This window comes from Molossus molossus, unplaced genomic scaffold, assembly GCF_014108415.1.
Source record: "Molossus molossus isolate mMolMol1 unplaced genomic scaffold, mMolMol1.p scaffold_m16_p_19, whole genome shotgun sequence".
Taxonomy (NCBI): domain Eukaryota; kingdom Metazoa; phylum Chordata; class Mammalia; order Chiroptera; family Molossidae; genus Molossus; species Molossus molossus.
In genome coordinates, this window is record NW_023425354.1 from 1,242,990 (window position 1) to 1,258,175 (window position 15,186).

The 15,186-nt window shown below is 58.5% G+C and overlaps 1 protein-coding gene across 1 annotated transcript in view; it reads right to left on the reverse strand.

Annotated features, from left to right (window-relative positions):
- BAHCC1 (BAH domain and coiled-coil containing 1) overlaps positions 1–6,942 on the reverse strand; it is a 54,749-nt gene extending 47,807 nt beyond the window's left edge. Inside the window, exon 1 of the mRNA XM_036268675.1 lies at positions 6,765–6,942. Within this exon, the coding sequence (XP_036124568.1) occupies positions 6,765–6,942 (178 nt within the window). The remainder of the gene's footprint in view (positions 1–6,764) is intronic.
- Between the last annotated feature and the right edge of the window lie 8,244 nt (positions 6,943–15,186).

A 15,186-nucleotide genomic window follows, 5' to 3' on the forward strand; every position in this document is an offset into this window, starting at 1 on the left:
TCCCTTCCCCTCCCCTACCCCGAGTCAGGATGAAAACAACACAAAATTTAAAAAAAAAACGCTTCCTGGCTGATCCAGGCTGGAAGCTAAGTGCCTGGACAGCTGCAGGGTTTCCGATGCCGCCCGCTGGCTCCCGGCCTGGGCACTGGGTGCCTCCCGCCGGGACGCCCGCTGCAAACCCAGCCCCCCAGCACCCCAACCTGCCAGCCACTCCCAGTCCCACCGTCCCGTGCTCAGAGGCAGCTGCTCACAGGGCCACGGGAGGCAGTCATGTTATACATTACAAGCAGGGCGGCCCACTGACAAATAGGCCTGTGTGATCTAAATGGTATATTATCCCATAAAACCGTCAGCGGGCAGAGCGGCGGAGCCGAGGCGGCCCCACGCCCGCGGGCTTCCGAGGCCTGGACCTTCGGCTGTGCAGCCCGGGCTGTGGGGCATCAACGAGACATCGAGGCTGGTCTGATTTTGCTGTTTGCTTGCAATTCTGTGTCTGGTGGGAGAAAGGCAGCCTCAAAGGTCAACAGGGACCAGGGAACCCCCGGAGCAAGTCACCCATTTGCCAAACACACAGGACCAGGATGTGAGCTTTGCACGCGGGAGCCCCGAAGTCACAGCGCAGGGATAAAGCCATGTGACAAAGGCCCAAGGAAGGCCTTCTAGGAGGGCCGCCTTCCAGGCAGCTGTGCTGGGAGACCCTTCTCTGGACATGTGAGGGTGAGCCCAGCTTCCTCCAGAAGGGCCTCTGTCCTGGGCTGTCGTTTATTTTCGTTGTTTATCCTCACTCGAGGACGTTTCATTTATCTTCAGACAGAGCAGGAGGGAAAGAGGGAGGAAGAGAGAGAGAGAAACACTGACGTGAGAGAGACACATCGACTGGCTGGAACCGAACCCGGGACTCTGGTGCACGGGCCGACGCTCTAACCGCTGAGCCAAACCAGCCAGGGCCTGTCGTTTCTTTTTCTTTTTTTAAACATTTTATTTTTATTTTTTAATTTTTTTACCCTCACCCGAGGACATTTTTTGCATTTATCTTCAGATAGAGTAGGAGGGAGAGAGGAAGGAAGAGAGAGAGAGAAACACTGATGTGAAAGGGACACATCGCGTGGTTGCCATCCACACGACCTGCAACCGAGGTACGTGCCCCTCGCGGGAACCGAACCTGGGACTCTCTGGTGCGCGGCCGACGCTCTAACCGCTGAGCCAAACCGGCTTGTCATTTCTTTTAAGAAGCGGCTCAGGATGGGTGCTGGTCACCACGCATCAATAAAGAAGGAGCTACTGCCATCTGAGAATGTGAGGCTGGGGAGGGGCCACCCCAAAGGCTGTGCAGGATTTTCTCATGGGACTCTCTAGGCAGACACCGGCCCTGATGCCACCCAGGTGGAGCACCGCACCCCCTCCATGCAGGTCCCTTGACAGGGTGACCAGGGCCCCTCTAAGAAGGCTACTCTGGAGGAGGTCACTGCCGTGGACTGAGATTAGGGAGTCCAGTGGGAATCCCCTGAGACTCGCCACACCCATCAAGGCAGCTGCCACACAGGGTCCAGGGGGTAGAGGGGCAGCTCCCATCTGTTGGAGTCTATATTCAGATATTTATGGTAGGGAGGAAGCCAGGCGGGGCCCAGAGGTCTCTTCCAGGAGGAAGGGTAAGGGGGTGCGGGGGTGGCCACCAAGGCCCTTCCGCCTGCCTGAAACGCATTCCCAGTGGCACTGGCTGACCTCCATCTGTGCTTGGGAATTCCCAGCTCAGGGCTGGTCCCAGGCTCAGACCCTGGAGCTAGACCGGGGCATTCTGGGAAGTGTAGTCCTTTGGGAGTTAGGAGGGCCTGCCAGGATTTCCGGGGGCCTTTGGATAAGGAGCAACCCAGGAAGACCAGAGAGCAAGGGGCTTACCCTGATCCTAATCCCAGGGTGGACGTTTAACATTCCTGGGAAAGAGCTGAAAGGACACCGGCCAGCCAGTGCCGAGATCCCAGCCCCAGATCACACACTCCCAGCGGTTTTTCTGGGCAAGCTGTCCGGGGCTCTTATTTTGGTGGGGAGACCTGGGAACTTCCCAGAGAGGAAAGGCCCAGGCCAAAGTGTACCCACTCCTGTCCTCCTTGGTCTGCTGCCACCAGATACCAGAAGAGAGAAGCACCCACCAGAGCAGGGGTTCGACCTGCAGGCTCCAGACAGGCTGCAGTGCACCCCGGCCTCTCCACGTTATTTATGCTCACAGTCCACTCTGATGACATACATAAGTTGACAGTGAACATCCTATCAACTTGCTGGAGTGTATCTTGATGGTTAAAACACACTCTTAAAGGTGTACCGTTATTTATCAAATTAAAATCACCTTTGCTTTGCCTGTCCCTGCCCCCCCCCCCCCCGCAGCCTTCCTCCTCCTCCCCCTCTTGGGCATCCTGCCCTGGTGTCCAGGCCCTGGCACCCCGGGGACACTGCCCCTGCTGCTAGGGACCCTCGACTCAGGTGCCACCTCCCCACCCCGCCCCAGGCCAGGGCAAGCCCACTAATTGCCAAGATGTGACAAACACCAGAAGCCCCACCAATTAAATTTAAACTCATGCAAAGCTCAGTGGCTAGTAAATTATTATTTTTATTAGCTTGAACCAAGTTCCCGTAAGAGAGAAAGTCAACTCGCTCCCATGAATGGCTCTTGTATAATTTATTTAACTCTGCGCTCTTTGCCAAAGCCTGGAATATTTTTAGCTCGTTCTGTTGTTGGATTTGGCTTTTTTATGTGTGTTTCTGAGGGGTATTTTTAGCTTCATCCATGTTATGCTAACAGCCTCCTATGTGTTGTGTCCTGTCTGTGCGGGCTGTTGAACCCTGTCTCGCAGCAGAGGAGGGAGATTTCTAAGAATAACCGGGGAGCGTATGGGGGTGCGGTGTTTTCCAGGGGCGAGGTGTGATCTGCACCAGACCACTCCCTGCTTCGCTGGCTAATCGGCCTTATTACTCACGTGACCTGGGTATTCCTATAGGAAAATCCTTATAGGAATAATCAGACATGGGGGCAGCACATGCCCCGCTGAGAAAAAACCCACATTCCCAAAATGGCTTTGGTGGGGCAGGCAAAGCCAGCCGCAGCCGGGCAGGTCCGGGAGCGAGCTGGATTCCCGGGCTGGGCGCTGGCAGAGGCTTTGAAGTCTGGTTCTGTCACTTACAAAGCAGGATGGGTAGAGGCTTTGGAAAGTAACTCTTTTCACACCTACTTAATGTTGGTAACTGTTGCAGAAACACTCCCTTGTGTCATTGAGTTAATGAGGTATTTACGAAAATGTATTTTTTTTCCCCTTTACAAAAAAATATCACATGGGAGGGAGGGAAAACCTTTGATGGGGTCTTTTCACACTCGGAAATTATCTTTTTTCCTCTACTGCGTTTTTCTTTCTGAGGCTGGCGATCGAAGCACGTGGAGCAGGAAGAAGTCTGCAGTTACCCACCAGAGGGGACTCGCCGTCCTGTTTATTCCAACACCCCTGGCCCAGGGCGCCTCGCTTAAGACTGAGCCATTTACATCCCAAAGGAGACAGAAGAAGCGGAGAGAAGCCAAACTACAGCCAGACTTCAGGAACCTGGCTGGAAAGGTCCCCTCCACCTTCCTGGTGCCTTCCTGGGGGAGACCGGGGGATTCTCAAAGGCTCGCCCCTCCCGGAGACACACAGCGAATGGAGGGTAGGACCTGGCCCTGGGGAGAGGGGCTGGCGGCTCCTCCCCAGGCCAGGCTGCCTCCTCACTCACTGCGCTCCGCTCCGGGAGAGCACCATCCCCACTCGCTCCAGGCAGCGATGCTGATGGAAAACCTTGGGCTGGTGCGCGGTTGGTTTTCCTTTTTTTCCCCTTAGATTTCACAGCTTTGCCTCTAGACCATCTGTATTAGAAACAAAATCTAACACTGCACTAAAAATAACGACTCCAAACATTCTAATTGCACCTTTTGGTGACAAGGTTACTGGAACAGCACTTTACCACGAAACCCTACAGCCCGATGATAGAGCTATGGGCACTTTCATTTTTAGAGAAACAACAGAAGTGGCCCTGGAGCCCAACGTCCCATCAGGGTCCCTCGAGCTGACATTTTAAAAGCACTGGGTGGGGACGAGGGAGAACAGACCGGCGTGGGGCAGGGACACAGACCCCTGGCCCAGCCCTGGTGGCCTTGACAGGGACGAGCAGTCCTCCAAAGCCAGGGGCTCCATCTCTGGGGCTGGACCCCACTCCCCTGCTTGAGCCTGGCAAATGGGAGGTAGCTCGGAGCAATTCTCCTGCAGGGAGCGGCCGGTGGAGGGAGCGGGGGCTGCTGCAGCCTGGGCCTGCAGACCTAAGGCCATCACAGAACCGGGGAGAAAGTCCCCCTAACTGGCCATTTGGAAATCCGCACACGAGATGTAAAAACAATTTTTAACTTAATTATACTTTTTTCTTTCTAAACTAGATCGTATATAAATACAGACCAAAGCAAAGGGATGGAGGGTACAATTCTTTTTTAAAAAAAAACGATGTAGCTCAATTTTAGAAACCAATACAATATTCTGGCTTTCACTAATCTTGAAAGGCTTTTCCAGTAGCAGATGTTTCTCGATGGACGCCCTCCCGGCCAGCCTTCCCTTCACAAATGGGTTGAACGTCTCCAACCACAATAGGTCTCTCTCAGGTCCCCCAGGGAGTGTAACCTGCCTCCAGAAGCAGGGGACACATGGCCCTCCAGCCCCCTCTGAGGGTGCCCCGGGGTCCTCCAGCACCCTCTAGAGCACCCTGCATATGGGGAAGGTGGTGGGGTCAAGGACACAGACCAGGCCAGCACCCACCCAATTTCTCCAAACCCTCCATGGCCTGAGCCACGTGGTCAAACTTGCAATGAGCAAGACAATGGTTTGGGCCACCGACCACGGTCCCACCTGACTCGGTGATGCCTGGATGTGGAAACAGGGGCCCAAAGGGGAATTGGCAGCTAACCAGGACCAGGCCAGCCTAGGGGGGCTGGGAAATAGGGAGGGGGACTCCGCCTGGCTACATCTCCCCAGGGGGTGGCCCCAGCTTGCCTTTGTACTACTCCCTGGAAAGCCTGGGTGTTGAGGGCTCTTCAGACCCTTGTTTTCACGGCGCTGGTACCTGCCAGGCTAGAGGGGGGTTGGGGAGATGCAGTCACTCCCTCCCCATCCCCCAACCTGTAGGCTCAGCCTCCCCCCAGCCTCCAGCAGAAGGGGCTGGTAGGGAAGCAAGCTGTGGGCCCCCACCTACAGCCCCCCAGCGTGAGATGAGCGGGGGCAGGAGAGACACCTCCACAGGGACAGCCAGGACAGATATTTTTAAATCACCAATTGCCCAGGGAGTACTTTCTCTCTTTTGAGTTATAAATCTAGAGGAGGAAAAAGGGAGAGAAAGGAGGAAGAGGGCAGCCTAGGGGAAGGCTAGGTGCAGGAAGCCGCTGGAGCTGGGTCTGGGGAGGGCCGGGGTGCCAGCCTCCCCACTGGGGAATAACTTTTTTAATCTCCTCACGTTGTAGATGCTAAAAGCCCACTTCTAATTAAGCAACGTCTAGTATTTTTTCCTCTTTAGGAAATCCATGTTTTCCTTTTTGGCCACCCTCCTTCCCACATTCCCCCTTCTAGCCTGCCTCTGCCATCCGTTTTAATCCACACACTAATTGTAATCCCATTAAAGCAGATATAATTTTATTAGTATTCACAGTCCATCAAGCTAGTAATAATAACTGTTACTGCCAAATTAACAACAACAAAAAGGGGCAAACATTTCTGATGTTCAGAACAAACTGTAACCCCAAACAAGCCAACCTTCCCGGGTGACCATGGTGTCTCCGTGCGCGCCCTGCAAACTCGGTGGGGCTGGCCAGGGACCTCCAGGATCTCGGGGAGAGCTCCCATTTGCCACCCTGTGTCTGGCCCTGCTCCTCCTCTGAGGTAGCTCAACTGTAAAATCAACACCACCCCAGAGAGGGACAGCTCTGGACGCCTGGGCCAGCTCTTGGGGAGGGGTTCAGAAAGGACAGGAGCGAGGGGCGGCCCGCTCTGTCCTCTTGGAGCAAATTGCCTCTGCTCTCGCCTGCACCGAAATCCGTCGCGGCCGCGCCCCCAGCGGAGCCGCCGGCGCCGCGCTCCCTCTGGGCCGCGTTCTGGCCACACCGTGTCCGGCTTTAGCAGGATACCAGAGGCACTTGCTAAAGCAAAAGCATCCCCTGCAAACCCATTCTCGCCCTGACACTTCAAGGCTTTTTATAGAAACAGGATTTGCTCGTCTGACACCAGCAGTCCCTATTAACGCGCACCCCGCGCACACCGCCCTAATCCGCGAGGCCGCCGCGCGCCCCGCGCCCCCCCTCCAGTCACAACAGCCGTTTTGTTCCCCGCAGAAAGTGCCTCGTTGTCCCAGCCCCGGAATGTCTTAAGGATGTGAATGCAGAAATGAGGTTTCCGCGGAATTTAGTTCTGCAGAAAGGGGTGGGGGAGGGTGGCAGGAGGGGAAAGGCTTCATTTTTAGCTGGCCCGGGGGCTGCCGCTCGGAGAGGGGACCCCCGGGAAGGCCGCTCTAAACTGCGCTGATCCGTCTCCAGGGCCGCGGGGGCGGGGGGGGGGCAGGGAGCCGCTCCACGCCCGAGCAGCCGCCGGCCCCGGAGCAGAGAAATGAAACCGAAGGCTTCTCGGCAAAGGCTCGGAAGAGAGAAGGGGCGGGTGCCTATTCGACCCCGGCGGTTCCCACCCCCCGCGGGGCCCCTCTCCCGCCCGGCAGGCACTGACCTGTGTGCGAAGCCATGGGCAGCGGCGACGGAAAGTACTTCCCCGGCTGGAAGTGCGCCGCAGGCTGCGCGGCGGGCCCGGCTGGGGCGAGGCGAGCGGCGGCTGCGGCGCTGCGGTGGCCCAGGCTCCCGCGCTCCGACAGCAGATGCGGCGGCGGCGCGAAGTCGCGGCCATCCATGCCGGGCCCCGGCCCCGGCCCGCCGCCGCCTCCCGGGAGCAGCACGGCCGGGGCCCGGGGGCGACTCGGCGCGCGGGCGACGCGCGGGCGGCGCGGAGGAGGCGGCGTCCGGGTCACCGGCGGCGGCGGCGGCGGGGCTGGTCAGCACGCCGGCGGACTGGGCTCCTCGGCAGGCGGCCGCGCGCCGAGCCGGCGGCCACCGTGCGGATCCATAGTCTGCAGAGGCAAGCAGAGGAGACTCGGTGACTTGGGGGCTCGGCTTGCCCGGGGTCCCCCCACCCCCAGCCCGTTCCCCTCGATCCCCCCCACCCATCCCCCGGCGGCCTGAGCCACGACCAGGCCCCACGGCCAGGCCGGAGTACTCGGCGCGTCTCCTCGCTGCACGCGCGCGAGCCGGGCCACCCGCACCCCGGGTCCCCGCGCGCACACGCACCGTCCCGGCCACGCTTGGCCCGGAGGAGCCTCGGGGAACCCAGGGCACCGCTCGCCGCTACCCCTTCGCGTCCCCGCGAGTTCCTGCGGCGAGGGCGCCGTGGCGAAAGGCTGCTGGCTCCGCGGGGTGATAAAATCCCAAATCTGCGAAGCCATCACGCGCGCGCGCACACACACACACACAAACACTCACACGCACACCCTCTCCCCTCCCCCGCTGCCCAGAGGTGTCTTCGTGGAAAAGGAGTGGGGTCCACGCTAGCTTTTTTTCCTCTCCCCTCATTGCGAGGTCCAGCTTTTACTGCATTCCGCTTAACCGAATAACCATGCTAATTAAGCGAGTAATTTTATTGATTGTAACTCAAGAGTTTTTTTTTATAACCTTCCGTTTCTCCCCTCTCCCATCCCCCCATGCGCTTTTCAATTCATTCTTTTGAACACACCGCCACCCCCCACCCCCCGCCCCAGCTCCAATGGGACTAGGCCCCCAGCCGCAGCACCGAGCCAGGACCCGGGGCCAGCTCCCTCGAGCCCCGGGCATTTGCGTCTGCCGCCGGCGTCACCTGGGCCGCCACGCCGCAATGCCGGGCCTGCTGTCCCCGAGCCCCGAGCTTCCTGGCGAGGCTAGAACAATCACTCCGCCCCCCAATCACATTCGCCCAGGATCTTCCTCTGCGGATTTGGGGCTTTGGGTGGGGGGACGCTTTGAGTGTCAGAAATTGTTTTCTCTCTCAATGCCCCCAGATCAGCCACGGGGTTTCTCTCTTGAGCGCCTGCTCAGGGTCGCCGAGCCGGCGCCGCTCTCCACGCGGTCGAGCGGCCCGGAGACGCGGGGTCTACTGCACCCCGCGCAGCCCTCGGAAACTGGGCCGTGCTCCGCGCAACCTTTGCCCCCGCCAGGGTCCCAGCAGACCCTGGGCTTCCGTTGTTCACCACCTCTCGGTAGGGCCTCATAAAAATGCCCCCACCTCCCTTCTCTTTCACCCCCTCCCAACGCGGAGAGTCCACTCCGAGTCTAAACTGGGGACCGTTTCAGACGCTGGGTGCGGAGCAAGCGACACAAACTGGATGACTGCACCCGCGTGGACTTCCTTAATTTTGCATACTTCTCATTTCCTAAACCTGCATTTTCATGTTTCCTATCACCTCTAACAAAAGGGAGCTGGGTAGGGGTAACAGTCTTAATTATGAACTTTGTAGAAAACCCTTAATTTCTTGTGCCGTCCCACCGTGACAACAAAGCGATTAAGATGTTTTCCATTCCGTGAACCTCATTTTAAATCGCAATATTCAATGCTACGGGCTCTACAACGTCTTATTTGCAGGCTATTTGGCGTTTGATTTAATCTATAACCGAAGACATAATGTATTAAGTGAATACATATTTGCTCAGCTGATAAGCATTTTTTAATATTTATTCGGAGAGCTTTTGCATGGTAAATAAAGGAGCCCTACACAATGAGTTCTCTTTGTCTCTCAACTTCATAAGGGGTTTGGGGCTTCCTCTCCTCTGGGATCGCCGGCTCTCTCCCCGGATCTAACAAATAACTCGGCCGCCGCCTCTCGGGCCTGCACTGCGAGCGCCAGGCCGCCAGGGCCACAGCGAGGCGGGAGCCGGGGCGCGGCCGGGACAAAGGGAAAGGAAGACCAGGGGGAGGTCAGAAACTTGTGGCTTCAAAGGAGCCGAGGGCCGGGGGCGGTGCGCGTGGGAGTCGTGTGCGCCACGCTTTTGTTTTGTGAGATTTCTTGTTTCCAATAAGAAATTTCAAAAATGTCCAGATAGCGCGAGCCGCTCCCATTCTCGGGACGCGGGCTTCGCCTCCAGCAAGCGATTTTAACTTCCACCTCCGGCGGGCGGAGCGCGGGCTGCACTGATCCCTCCTCGCCAGCTCGCTTTAGAGTTTTAGGCAAACCGGGCGGATTGTTGTGGCCCGTCTGTGCCGCTGCGATTCTTACTAGGTTAGAGGGGGCTTTTCTTTGTGTCCTCTGCTCCCGGGGAGAGGTCGCACCGCTCCTCCCAGTCTGCCAGCGCGCGGCTCCCGAGGCCTGCGGAACCCGAGAAGGGCAGGGATCGGGGCGGGGACGCGCGGCCTCGGAGGCCTGGGCCAGGAGCCCCGGAGTCCAGGCGCTGCCACTCGCGGGTCTCAGGGCTCCTAGTCACCCCCACCCCCCGCCTCCACCCCGAGAGGCCGCCACAGAAGACGGCGGCTCAGCCCCGGCTTGGGCCGATCTGAGGGAGGAAACGGAGCGCAGGTGGCGGCGGCGGGCAGGGGCCCTGCGCCGGCCAGAAAATCGCTGACAAGGGCATTTTGTAAAGAACCGAATCTCGGAACCAGGGCTCCTCCCCAGGGTGGCGCGGCGCGGTCCCCGGAGCCGACCGTCCCTTCTTCGCGTGGCTCGCGCACTCCAGGATGTGGGTGGGATCCCTTATGTTTGCTTTGATTTTAACTCACGCACCTCAAAACCCGCCCTTGCTTCGGCCTCCTGCTGAGGACGAAGACACCTTTCCGTCCGGCTCCCCTGGCGCCATCTCCGGGCGTGCGGGCGCCGTGGGGCCTGCGGGCTGGTCTGGGGCCAGGCGCACACCGGAGGCCGGCTGATCTAGCACCGCCGAAGAACCCGCTCCCTGCGAAACGCCCCTCACCCCGTCCCCCGAGAGAGGACCCGCGCCGTACCCCCGCGCCTGGAGGCGCACCCACCCACAGACCCCCGCCTCGCAAGCCGTGGCCTGAGCCCCGCGCGCTGCCCGGAGCTCATCCGGCGAAAACGCCCTGCTGTGCTGGCCTCGCTCAGCCCCCTCCTCCACCCTCACCCCACCCCCCGAAAATATGAATTAGGCTCTGGAAAGCGAAACCTGAAAAACTCGCCATTATCTGTCCCCGTCCCGGCCCCTCGCCCCGCACCAAGCCTTAAAGCCCCTCTTGGTCAGCGGCCTGGACCGCCTGGGCCACTACGAGCCGGCCGGTTCCCCGAGCCGCGGAGCGATCGGGAGGGGCCGACCAGTACTGCTCCAGGGAGGGGAGGGGGGGGCAAACAATCGGGGTTCGTTTGTGGTGCCACCGGAGCCGGCGCGCGTTGGCGGCGTCCGGGACCTCGGCGACTGTCAGCCCGCAGCCGCCCGCGCGGTTCGCGTGGGACGCAGCCTGATGGTCCCTGTCCTGTCGCGATTATTTATTTTTAATGCTGGGTGTGGATCGAGACAACAAGCGCTCAGAGCAAAGCAAGGACGCATTACGAGGGGAATTTTAAACCGATCGATAAGATTTTTCAGAGGAAAAAAAATCGCTTATATATTGTCCATCTTAAAAAAAAAAACCTGCTCGACATTATAACGGATTTTTAAAAAGGGAGGCTATATATTTCTTAACATCACAACCCTGATTCTCTCTTGCTTAAAAATGTAAATCCCCAAAGCCAAAATAAAAAATAAAATAATAATAAAAATACAAAAACAAAAAAAAAATGAAAGCAATTTCAGTTACTTACTGGAGGCTGTTTCCTGGATACAATTGAATGCAATACAATTAAACCAGTAAATGTGACTTTGTTTTGTATTCCTATTGGTATTTTCAATGTGCTGACTGTTGCACTGTAAATGCACCGCTTCCACAACAACGACTCTAGCGAGCCCATCCAGAGCGGCTCTCAAACCTGCAGCCCGGCGCGGCGAGCCACAGGCCCTGCATACTAATAAGCTCGTGCCACTCAGACCCGAGCAGCCCGCGCGCTGATTGGCCGCTAGGCCCTCCGCGGCCGGGAGCTCGTGCCACTCATTCCGCGTAAACAGGCCTCCCAATAGGCTGGCGCCAGGCCAAGGAGCTGCCAATCAGGGAGCAGCAGGGCTACTACCGAGCCCGTTGGCGCTTAATTCAAGCCCCGCGACTGCGCAGCTCCTTTGCGCAGATCGTTGCTGCTGAATGGGAATGTGGTGGCGCAGGGCGGGAGAGGGAGCAGGGGCGAGTGGGAGCTCTTGTCCGCGCGTAGGGGGAGGCTTTTTTTTTTTTTTTTTTAATGTAATCCAGTAGGTCTAACGTTTGGCTTCTGGTACACAGAGTACAGAAGAAGAAGAAACAGCAACACGCTTTAAAGCAGATGCTTTTTTTATACTTGGGATCTGTTTGGCAGGTGGCTGAATCGGGGCGCAGGTAGGCCTCAGCTCCAAGTAAAAAATTCCTCCGGTTCCTGGCCCTCCCACCACTCTGGGGCCTCTGCCCTCTCGGACAGAACTCAAAAATACCCGCATCCCCGCGGCCTGGGGAGCACGGGCTCCAGTCACCTAACTGGACTATTCTTCCTCCTGCCCCAGGAATCAGACCCCAGGGAGAGAGTCCTGCATTTCTGGTCATCTATCTGCGGACCCTCTTTTGGTTGCACTTTGCAGCTGAGCACCGCTCAAAATGAAAATCGAGGATTTATAGCCAAGACAAAGATTGCCCTATTTTCATCTGCAACTAGATTTTAAAAAATATGTCCACCTTGATAATGCATGGAGTGAAAACCATGCAGAGTATTTCTCAATGCCACTCTCATGAAACCTCGCTAAATTCTCGCCCCAACTAAAAAGAGCCACAGAACAATCATCTTCATCGTAACCAGATTCAAACCACTTTTTAAAAGATTCTCCCAAAAAAATGCTGTTTATTCTTGGGAGTCAAGATGAGGTCCCAGTGGCAATGGATACTCTATTTTCACTACTCTTTCTCCACGTGAATCTCTGCCTTCCCCTCTGGGGCACCAGGGGGAAAAAAAAAAAAAGATATTTAACCTAGATGCCAACCAACACAGGCACACGCATTAGAAATTCTTTACCGACTCACTCCGGTAGGGACACGAAGGGGTTAAGTCAGAGGCCTTCTGTTGTCTCCTTCCTATCCCGGCTCCCCCGCCCGTTCCCCCGGGACCGCAGGGATTGGTTGGCACTCCGCCAGCAGGCTGTCAATCACTGAGTGTAAACAAGGCGCTGATTGGCTGTTGTCCAGTCGGCACAAGGCCTCCAGAAAAAAGCAATTACTGGCTCCGCGGTTTCAAGGCGGCCCAAGGCCGCTTGATGAAAGCAGATAAGCTAGGGACCGTTTCCAGGACCCCCGCGGGCCGACCCCGGCAGCCCCGGAGCCGAGGTGCCGCAGAGAGTCCGCGGATCAAAGGAATCCGGAGAGAAAGGGGAAGCGGGCGCTCGGCCCGAGCCAGGCTTCGCCCGCGGGCATTTCTGAGTTGGGGTGGGGGCTCCGGGATTGGGCGCCCGCTTGGGGCGGTGCGGCCAGCGGGGCAGCTCTGGAGAGCCCGGGGCTGGCAGGTAAGCGCCAGGGCTCCGCGGGCCCAGGCCGGGGCGCAGGACAGGACGCGTGCGCTGGAGTCCCGGCTCCAGCGGCGGGGACCACCCCCCGCGCGGCCCGAGCCCCTGGCCAGTACTGAGCGCGGCGCCTTCTGAAGCGACCCGGGCGGGGCGCGCGGCGGGAGCGGAGGCCGCACACATAAATCCATAAAGCGCCCGGAGATCCGATTAGCGCGCAGCTATTCATTAGGCCGGGGGCGATTGAATTAGGGCCCGGGTGCGGGGCGGGGGCATGGAGGGGCGGCTGCGCCGACTGGGCGCCGCCGCCGGGGCGGGGGTGCTGGCGCTGACCCCTGGGCTCGGGCCTTGGGTTCCAGAGGGTTTAGTTGCAGCGGCGGCCCGGGCGTGTGAGTGTTTTGGAGACGGGATTCTTCCGGGTCCCGACCCGGCGACTACAGGAGGATCTGGCCCGCTTCCCACGCACACCGAGGAAGGCCAGCGGAGCCCAGCCGGGCTACGGAGAAACCGCGCCCGAGGAGGGGTGGGCGGCCGCAGGCCTCGGCTCGGCTTCATGCGCGCGCAAGGACAGGAGGCGCTCGCCCCGCCGTCCGGGAAAGCGCGGGCTCACAATGCCTCCCGGGCTCCGGTGGCCGGGCGCGCGGAGGCTGCCCGCTCCGCGCGTCCCGGACCCCGCCTGTTTCCCGCAGTCCCCGGAGTCCCGGCCTCCGGCAGGGTGCCTCTCGCTGACCGCACGTTTCCTACTCTCCCTTGGAAGCAGAGTTCTCCGATGAGTTTCTTTTCCGGCCCAGAAACCTTATTTTTTTAAGTTGTAAAGTTCCGTTTGAAATGGAAAAATATAGAAAATTATATAGAAAAGTTCTTCCTCCGAGAGAGAATACCTTACCGACCTGGAGTTTCTCCCACCAACCCCAGTGCGCCCCGCAAGCCCTAGAGCCTCGGGCTAGGAGCGCCAGCATCAGCCCTCCCCGTGGGGGAGGGGCGGCGCCCTCCAGCCTCTCCAGCCCCCACTCGTCCCCAGTGTTTGTGGGGGGAGGGGATAGCACCATCCGGTAAGCTCCACCCCAGGACCCCAAATCCTGCCCCCCTCACCATCCCCTCCCGCAGAAGATTGTCTGAGGGTCCTGGAGCCTGGCTGATGGGCCCTACCCCAGCTGCCCGAGATTGGACAGCAGACCACCGTAGGGGCTCAGGGGCCTTCCTTCCCTCCACAGGCTAGCTCTGATTCTTGCCGCTTGCCATCCATCGCCTGATTCCTAATGTAGGGGGTAAGAACTGGCTTTCAGAAACCCTGAGTCCCCTGCCCCTCCTGTCTGGCATCTGAGAGAAGCTGTCTTCGTGGGGTGGGCCTGGTGGCCTTGGGTGAGCCTGGGCCACGCGCAGCTCCCTGCCCGCCTTGCTCCCCCCGGCTCTCTCCAGCGTCACTTAAATCTAGTGGGCTTTTTTTTTTAATACTGTTTCAAAACAGTTGTTACAGCAATAGCTGCAGACTGGCCTGCTGGATGCGGCAGGGGCTGGCAGCTGCCCAGGGCGGGCGCCGGGCCGCTCAGCAGCTCCCGTGGTACCAAAATAAGCTCCCGTGTTCCCCTTGAAAGACGCGAACCAGGCTCTGGCGGGCCGGGGCATGTTTGGCTGAGCGCACTATCAGCCCGGAGGAAACCTCCCCGGTTGGTTTCCTTTTTTACTCTCTCTGTTGTCCAGAGCTAACAAATGTTTTTAATTTTTGAGAAACATGGTGTGGGGATCTGCAGCCTCTCCTTCCACTGGAAAGGGAGAGGCAGAGAGGAGACAGAAGAGGGGACAATAACGTGGGTCAGAGCTGAGCTGGGCCGTCCCTGTCTCTGCAGTCGCCTGCAGTTTCACGGTCGAATGGGCACCACTCAGGCCAGCCCACGCGGTCAGCCCCAGCCTGGAATTCGGCCAGGGGCATCCTCCATCCCCCACCACGCCTGCCCTGCCTGCAGGAGCACAGGCCTTCCCCTGCCTCACACACCCCACTCTGGACTTGCCCCTGGTCTGGATGCCCCACGCAGCCAGCTGTGCTCTCACACCTGGGCATGCACACTGTGCTCGTGCACACGTATGACACTCGTGTGCAGGCTCATTTGTGTGCACACATAACACAGGCATGCACATCCTTCCAAACACACCAGCCCTCCAGAGAACCTGCGTTTCCACGTACAGCCTGGGGGTTCTTGTCACCCCTGAACCTCTCCCCAGCCCCTGAGCCCCCAGCCCTCGCCCACACACTATGCCCTGAAAGGCAGCAGATCTCGGTGTCCCCGTTCCTGCTGTCTGAAATCCTGAAATAAATAATCTTTTTTTTTTAACACAAAGAAGTGGGGATGTCAGGCGAGTTACATAAAATTGTGAATTAGTCACTGCTCCAAATGAATGCCTGCTTGGGCCAGAGAGCAGCCCCGAGCTGCACCCGGGCACTTGTGTGGCAGTGTCTCTCCATTGTTCCCTGGGCCATTAGTCAGAGGGCAAATTAGAAACAATTTCTTGACAAAAAATTAATT